General features: G+C 34.5%; 1 protein-coding gene across 1 annotated transcript in view; it reads left to right on the plus strand.

Annotated features, from left to right (window-relative positions):
• The window catches only part of LOC106869390 (uncharacterized), a 206,146-nt gene that overhangs the window by 109,504 nt on the left and 87,282 nt on the right, over positions 1-9,360 (plus strand). Inside the window, exons 37-41 of the mRNA XM_052970991.1 lie at positions 1,762-1,929; positions 4,323-4,562; positions 5,537-5,770; positions 6,926-7,096; positions 8,777-8,947. Of these exons, the coding sequence (XP_052826951.1) occupies positions 1,762-1,929; positions 4,323-4,562; positions 5,537-5,770; positions 6,926-7,096; positions 8,777-8,947 (984 nt within the window). The remainder of the gene's footprint in view (positions 1-1,761; positions 1,930-4,322; positions 4,563-5,536; positions 5,771-6,925; positions 7,097-8,776; positions 8,948-9,360) is intronic.

Genomic DNA, 9,360 nt, shown 5'->3' on the forward strand with positions numbered 1-9,360 from the left:
GCGGACGTTAAACGATGATGATGATGATGATGATATATATATATAAGATACAGAAATAAATCTATTTCCCAAATGTGTGATAATGCTATAAATAGCGTGATCAGGATAAATTATCCATTTATTGCAGGAAAATACGTTACTGGCCAGCCATGAGACTCGAACTCACATCTCTGTGATTACACGTCAAGTGTTTTACCATTAAACTAAACTGCCCAGCAACGAATTCTTCTGCAATTTTAGAACTTGTAAATTTAGCTTCATAAGACGCTAACGTTAAATTCAACTTTACAATGAAAGTAAACAAACAAAGTTTGTTTTTAGAAGCATTGAGATGTATTGTAAGATACAGAAATATATTTATTACTCAAACACGTGATAATGCTATAAATAGCGTGATCAGGATAAATTATCCATACATGCTGGCATGGGTTGGATGGCTTGACTAAAGCTAGCAAGCTGGAGAGATGCACCAGACTGCAGTCTGATTTGGCATGGTTTCTACGGTTGAATGCCCTTCTTAATGCCAACCATTTTATGGTGTGCTGAATGCTTTTACATGGCACCAGCAAGTGCACTTTTATATGGCACCAGCACAAGTGCTTTTTATGTGGCACCAGCACAGGATTCTTGCAGGCTAATCCTTTTCACCAAGGGGACTGACCTTAACACTTCTGCTGTGGACCACAGGTCTTCTTGAGTACAGCAAAGCACCAGGCATCTTGGCCCTTTGACATCTTGCCTGAAAGGCTCAGTGTCCTGATGTTATCATTCAGTACTTTGTTCCATGTCTTCTATGTGCCCCATCTATAAAAATATATATTCTATAAAAATACATATAATATTACATATAAATAAGGATTACATGTAAAAAGTTGTGTTTGATAAATGTAGGGGGCACAAAATGAATGAGAGGTTTATAAATATAGGAATAAAGATATCAGTCTTCAAAATGGCAGACCACCTAAATCGTCTAAAATTTCTAATACATCTAAAATATGAAATAAAAGTGACACAAGATATCAAGGTTAAGAACAGTAAACAAAAAGGATCCAAAAGAATAAGAGAGTGTTCCATCTATAGCCGTTTCAGGGGTACATTACCAGTCAGAGTTTAAAATGTTAAAACTTCCATATATGTGATGTTCCCATCATCATCATGATGTACTCCTTGGTGGCTGCCATCATATATATGTATATATAGTAAATCCCCAAAAAACGAAGATCAAACACAAGAATGTGGTACATGCAAAGTATTAGCAGATGCTTAGGGAAGGAAAGAAGGTAGTTTTTACATTTTGAGCAAAGCTCTTTGTCAGAAACAGGAGACGGAAAAAAGTCCAAGAGAAAAGGAAGAAGGAGGGGAAAAAATCACTAATGATCCACATGTGGTTACATTTTGAAATATATATATATATATACACACACACACACACACACACACAGGTGCAATAGGTAAATTGTCACCATTTTATACTTTTAATTTTGCATTTGCGCATTGTTTGTTTTTGATTTTGTGGGAAGATGAATGGAAGCACAACATTGCTATCACTAGTGATTACTCCAAACACTATGATGTTGACTGGATGTTTGATTTTTATCATTCTCACTACATGTTCTAAGATTGCACTGTCCTCAGATTGACACCCAAACACTCTGAAATGTCCACATTGGAACTTCTGGCACAAATGTAATTATCTCCTCATTCTCCCCTTCTTCCTAACATATACTCCCAATTGACATCACTTTCTTTTATCAATTACAGTTGTCACAAAAATTAACTGTGGACCACCAAAAGATGTTGTTGGTGCATCTAAATCCTATGATACTACTACCTATGAATCTGAAGTGATCTATACTTGTCATGATGGAAAAGAATTAAAGGCAACATGTAAAGAAGACAAGAAATGGGCTCCAGAGGTGTCTTGTAAAGGTAATATAAATAGGTTCTATCTTCATAATTTTCTTTTAGCTTTGTGTTCCAAGTTTATGTCAAAGGAAGTGTGACTGTGTCCATGAAAATTTTCATTGTGTTTCTGATTGGTAGGAGGGTCAGAGATAGTTATCCTCAAACTAGAGACCTTCCTAAATGTTTGCAACACAGTGGGCTTCATTAAAGATTTTGAAGAGCCAGGTAATGGTATTAATTTGGTTGATGGATTAAGCCAGCTGAACAAGAGCAGCAAGTGAGAAAGCATGTTCTCTCCTGCAGGCTTCTGCAAAGTTTCCTTCCACCAAATTCCATTCACAATCCTTAATCAAGAAGCAGATTTTTAATCATGCAGCCATAAGTGCAGACAGTACCAGATTCTTGTCAAGTAAACTTATTACCTCCACAGTTCTATCTCAGCTAACCTAGGCAGTTTTTCTCTTAACTTCTAACTTCAGCTCTCTCACCCATACTTTGCTTCATCCTCTAAAACTCAGAACAATGCAACACATTGAATTTTCCTTTACTGGAACTCAGTAATCATCCAAAACTTTTGATACTCTAATGGTCATTCATTCCACCATCCTAAATCATAATGAGACAAATAATAACAGTGGTTTCTGAAGAGTCTGAATACATACCATAAAGCATTTCTTTCAGTTTTATATTTAGTATTCATGTATACGTTTAAAATAAAGATGAGAATGATGATACATTTCTCTTGAATGTTGAAGGATCTTTATCTAAAACTAATTGATGAACCCCCACCATCAAAGATCATCATGAACGCCAAGGACAAGTGTCCTCTCCGAGTAATATTCTTTGAGATTCAGGTTTATGTAGTGCACGATCCATCCACTCTCATGTCACTTTCAATAATTTCCCTAGAGGAGAATATCTTCCTCTCCATCCTCATCTTCTTTACAAGTGAAACTTTAAAAATACAGATTAGGTACTGACCAAAGAGGAAAACTCCAATTGCCAGACCTTTCAACCTCATCCATCACACAACCTCTTTTACTACAGCTAGCAGACAGAGGAAAAGGAACATCTTTGCTCAGTTAAAGGAGGATATGAGGTGATCATAATGATGGACTTGAATGATAGTCAGATCGTTCCACACACACAATAGCAGCAGTTTGACATAAATCTACAAGTCTATAATGCATATAATGCATGGACACTGACAGTGCATGTAAAATTAATGTGTTCCACTGTGAAAATCTTGCACAGCACTGTCTATCAGAACTTCTATGACTAGATTTTCTCTTGGTTTTACTGAGCTATTTGATAACACTGCCAAGGGCTCCATGAAGTTGCCATAGCATTCCATGTCCAAGAAGTTCTTTGAAACAAACTTACCACCTTATTCACATTGAACCCCAGAATATCCTTGTGAATATCAATGATCTTCCACTCAATTAACCCTCTATAGATACAAGCATGTAATGCCCACTAATTACATTGCCCAATCGAGTTTAATCGTATATACTTAGGATTACATTAGGTGATCTGGCATTAATAAACAGGCACATTGAGACACAGTTGTTCTTGCTGGATGCGGACCACAGGGTACCATAGAATTCACGACATAGCTGTTTCTCTCACAAGTAGCTTATAAGAACATATAAGTATCACCACAGTGTAATCAATTATCTATTCATTATTTAAGAATATGACCAAACATAATTAGAAATGCCATGAGTTTATGTGAAATTCATGTCTTTCTGAAGGTCTCTTATTGTTTATGTAAAATGAACTGACTTAAACTGAGAATCAAACCTGAATCATTGACTCACACCATTCAATCCATATATGTAGATGAGGAAAATACTCAGGGTCACTTTCTGCATCAAAAACAAATAGAAAAATGGCTACTTATTGAAGTTGTGATGACTAATTAAAATTACACCCTCAACAGCTGGTAAAATCATTATGCTAATCTCTTTTTCTGGTCATTAAATTCAGAAGAGAGAAATTCCTTAAGATAATCACTTTTCTTTTCCCATCTCATTAAAAGAATAATTTTTGAAGAAATAAAATTCCTTAGCTGGTTACATGAGGTTGTGAGTGTCCACATTAATATTTATTTACTTGGTGATGAATGTGAGATTATTTTAGTTTTCCAAGACAAAACACTGCAAAATCAATAAAGAGATGGGCAATAATCTTTTCCATGACTAGTCATATTCAGTTACATCCTTTCACATTCTAGGTTCAAATCCCATCTAAATGTACTTCAGCTTTCATACTTCTGTGGTTGATAAAACAAGCATTAGTCAAGTACAATTGAATCGATCAGCTCCTACCTCAAACTTTTGTACATCTTTCTATATTAGAAATTATTGATGTTGTTTTTGTTGTTTACATTTGTCTCAATCTTCCTTTAATTCTAGTTACTAAGGTCAATTTTGTGAGAGTAAAAGATGCAATTCTGGATGTACCTGGAAAAACTTTGTTGAGAAAAAAAAATGTGTCAACAGAATTCTGTGCAGAAAAATGTTTGTCTGACAAAACTTGTTTATCTTTTGAAATAACTAAAGCAAGTGGAAAATGTTATTTATCAAAGGAAACTGCAGCTACTTCCAAGAAAATAAAATCAGCCAAAGACAGAGATTACTACCAACAAGTAGATTGTAATTATTCTTTGTATTTCTCTTTTTCTGAAATTTATGATTGCATTTATACTTCATAGTTTATAGAAAACCATTTCTGTAAAGACATTGACAGGTTTAACCACTCGGACAGACAAGCACATTCCAGAAATAAGTAATTTTAGTAAATATAAATACTGTTAGGGCCTTTTCACACTGCATTTGTTTACCTTGAACACTTTTCTGTATTATGTTTTCAATTGCTTCTTTGTGTGTGTGTGTGTGTGTGTTCTTGTGCATGTGTGTGTGTAAGAAAGGAAATACTTGTCACTTTACTTAAACATGAATATTATGATGATTATTATTATTATTATTATTATTATTATTATTATTATTATTATATGGAAACTCACAGCTTATTTTGCTGGGTATGATGGAAAGTGTCAGCTGTCCACAGCCAGCAGACTAAGGTGACACTTGTTTACTGGTCATGCTTCAAGAACCCTGCAAGGAATTCTTGCAGTTCCAAGCAATGCTGATTTTTGTAGGTGATCCTCCTTCACACTTGCACCAGTCTTTTTCAGCCATGTTGGTAGCTGAGTGCTGATATTTCCAAATGCACCAATTACTATTGGCATCACGTCTACTCTCTTCATTGACCACAGCCTTCGTATTTCTCACTTTGAATCATCATAAGTGTTTATTTTGTCATCAAATTAGCCTGAAGATGTTTTACATTCACATGAATTTTAAGTTGTCATTTTGTAGATCAATTATTTGTTTATAATGCAGGTATGCCAAACCCATGCCAGCATGGAAAAATGAACGTTCAATAATGATGATGATGAGGAGGCTCACATTCATCATTGTCATCATTATTGTCATCATCACCATCATCATCGTTGTCGTCATTGTCATCATTTAAAACAAATTATGCAACAGATGCTATAAAATATTTAATGTGTGTGTGAATATAAAATATTTTTCTTGTTTTCTTTCATTTCTTCTTTATCTAGCCGATGATGATCTTTTAACATTAAAAAAAATTGCCATACCAGGGCATGATTCACCTGATCGGATTAAAGGAATCAGTTTAAAGGAGTGTGATCGTGCTTGTCTTCAAATTCCAGGATGTAAATCTTATGAGTATCATGAACAAAATAAATCCTGTATTCCATCTAATGAGACTCACCTGACTTATGACCTTAAACCCAACAAAGATGGATGGGATATACATATCATGAACCCAGGTCAGTGGAGTGTAATTCATTTATTTCACGTGTCTGTATGCATGTGTGTGCTAGTTTGTTTGTTTCTACATATACACATATCTAATATGTATATGCTTATAACAAACACGCACACACATATATGTACATGATTTCAAGGGAATCCTGTAGCTTATAGTCAACAGCTTGTTAGCATCTAGCATAGATATGGCTTGTATATAACACTGAAAGGCAAAAATAATAGATCAATAAAATTCATTATTCAATATATCACATTCACTTCATTGTACATCAAAATTGATGGAATAATTTTGTTAAGATGACAAATGTTCCAAATTGAATAGCTATGTAGATTGCCCAGTATGTGATGAATAAACATAGGAATAGTGAAAAATGGAGAAATACACTCAAGTAAAGCACATATTTCTGAAGCAGAACAATTAACACTATAAGTGTAATTACATCATAAAATAATGATATAATATGCTTCATCTTCAGGTATGACACCACTCAGATCAAATCAAATTCCACGTTGAGTATTGATGCAAATATAAAGCATGTTGTGAATTAATTTCACTTATGATTTGAATTTTTCTGCTTTGGAAATATGTTGTAGTTAACTGCATTTGTTCATTATTTTTATTGATACGGCAATTTGACCAGGGGAGCCCAACAAAGTAAGTAATAAGTTTAAAAATGGGTTCTGGGTTCAGTTTGTTACATGTGTGTGTGTGTGTATGAGCATATGTGTACACACACACACACACACACACACACACACATATATATATATATATATATATATATATATATATATATATACTGGCAAGTCTCTCACTCATATGTAAATCCTGCAAGATCCTGATAACAACTAGAAAGGCTCTGTACAAGAAGGCAAGACTTTTCTTAATTTCACAATATAAATTTTTTTGTTTTTCTCCATTCCAACATTGGAGCTTTGTATCTTTGTTAGATACCAGCTTCCTCCTAACAGAAAGTCTTCAAATAATTAAAAATAGAAGAAAATTATACACGTATATGTTTCTGTATGTGTGAGCAAATTTCTTCCAATTGATTCACACAATGTTTCGTTTTAACCTTGTCATAATCTCCTCATTTTCACCCTCCTCCTAAAATGCACACACCATTGATATCAATTTTTATTTTCAATTCTAGCTAATGACAAAATAAACTGTGGACCACCAAGAGATATTGCTGGTGCATCAAAGTCCTGTGCTTCCAGCAACTACAGAGATGAAGTGATCTACACGTGTCCACTGGGAGAAAAACTAAGATCAAAATGTGAAAAGGACAACAAATGGACTTCGGTAGATTCTACCTGTAAAAGTAATGCAAATAGCTTCTCTCTTTTTGTCTCTGTCTTTGTAATTTTGCTTTATTTTTGTTTTATTTGTATGCTAAATGTCTTTGTCAGAGTAGGACTGGTTGACTATATGGCAATTTCCACAGTGATGATGGAGGTGGGAGGGAGAAAGGAAGCTATTCACAGTTCAAAGATCTCCCTAAATACTTGCAATAGAGTGGACATCATTTATTCTACCCAAAGGCCAGGCATTAAATTGGATGATGGATTAAGTCTACCAACCAAATAGGAGATATGTGGCAGTTTCTCCCTCCAACAGGATTCCACACAGCTTTCATCTACCAAATTTCATCCTAATTTGTGGAGTAAATTTTTAACCTCATAAACAAGATTCCAACCAGGACCCCAGATTTGTGAAGTAACCTTCTTAACCTCACAGTCATACTTGAGGGATTTTATGTGTGTCTTCTCTTAATTTCTAACTTTTTCACCAGTACCATGCACCATCATCTCTGTACAGTACAGTATAATGCTGTGGGTCCTTCTTTACCAGAATTCAACAATCCTCTGAAACAATTTTCTAATGCACTAATGATTCTTTCAATCTACCATCCTTAATTATTCTTTCTACCATAGACACAAGGCCTGAAATTTTACAGGAGAGACTAATCAATTACATTAACTCCAGTGTTTGACTGGTATTTCTTTTATTGGCTCCAAGGCATGAAATGATAAGTCAACTTTGGCAGAATTTGAGCTCAGAATGTAATGATCGATGAGTTGCCGCTAAGCATTTACTTGCCAGGGAAACATTTCTGCCATCTTTCTACCTTAAATACAGCTAATAATAATAATAGTTTTTAATTTATTCACAAGGCCATGAGTTTCTGATGTCAGGAGTTTAGTTTTTACCACTGACTTCAGTGCTTGAATGGTACTGTATGCTATCAATCTCTGAATGGATAACAGGCAAAGTTGACATTTGTTGGGTTTGAACTCAGAAAATAAAGAGCCTGAATACATAATACAAAGGATTATTCCTGCCAATGCTCTAATGATTCTGTGGCTCAACAATCCTTAATTATAAAAATAATAAAAATGATTTCTTTTATTTCTCTCCAATGCAACAGTTTACGTTGTTGACACATAAAGAGGCATATTTTGTGGTGGATTACAGAAAATCAGATAGATATACAGAAAATATAAGTGCACATGGTATACAGTTGAAAAAGATGATATTGGTGATAATATAATCTCATTGCTATATAATACAGCTGTTTGTACACAAAGACATAAAAATCTGCCTCTCACTCAAAGAGACTGATTTTTTGTTGCTAACAAGGGTAATAGCTCTCTGAACTTTCTCTATCTCATTTGTAATCAAGCAATTATACATTCAAAATATCTTCCTCCACTGCTAATTAGGTCACCCATGTAACAGACACTCTCTACAACCTCAAGCGGGTTTCCTGAAAAATCCAATTCCCATGTGTCCTTAACGTTTATTATTCTTGTACATCTGCCACATACAAAGACTACTTTCTCTGTTAACCGTACAGTAATTCCATTGCACCTCTCATATGTCCTTATGTTACACTGAGTACATCATATGGAATTCCTACCAACACTTTTCCTACTTATTTAGTAAGGCACACACATAATATACATTCACCATTGATATCAGTTTCTGTTTTCAATTTCAGCTTATAAAGACATTGACTGTGGAAATCCAAAAGACATTGCTGGTGCAGAAAAGTCCTACGATGCCACCACCTATAAATCTGAAGTGACCTATACTTGCCCAAAGGGAGAAAAACTAAAGTCAATATGTGAAAAGGACAACAAATGGTCTCCAATTGTGGAAACCTGTAATGGTAACATAAGTTGCTTCTTTCTTGTTCTCTCTGTCTATGTAATTTTTTCATCCATAAGGTTTAGTTGTGAAGTGATTTTTTAACCATGCAGAAATAACTCTACCTTATACCTTATGTTTGACAAGTAAACTTATTACTTCCATAGCTATATTACAGCACATTTTGATAGATTTTCTCTTAACTTCTAACAGGAAATTTCTTTGCCATACTTTGTGCTATCATCCAGAACTCTGTAAATATAATGTCTGAGTTTTTCTTTACTAGAATGTAGCAATCCCCTGATACAGACTTCTGATGCCCTTGTTATCTTTCAGTCAACTACCTATAATTATACTACTACTAATAACAATAATGGTTTCTAATTTAGGCACAAAGCAGTAGTTTTTAATGGACTGCATTTAGCCAAAACCATG

Source organism: Octopus bimaculoides, chromosome 10 (assembly GCF_001194135.2).
Source record: "Octopus bimaculoides isolate UCB-OBI-ISO-001 chromosome 10, ASM119413v2, whole genome shotgun sequence".
NCBI lineage: Eukaryota > Metazoa > Mollusca > Cephalopoda > Octopoda > Octopodidae > Octopus > Octopus bimaculoides.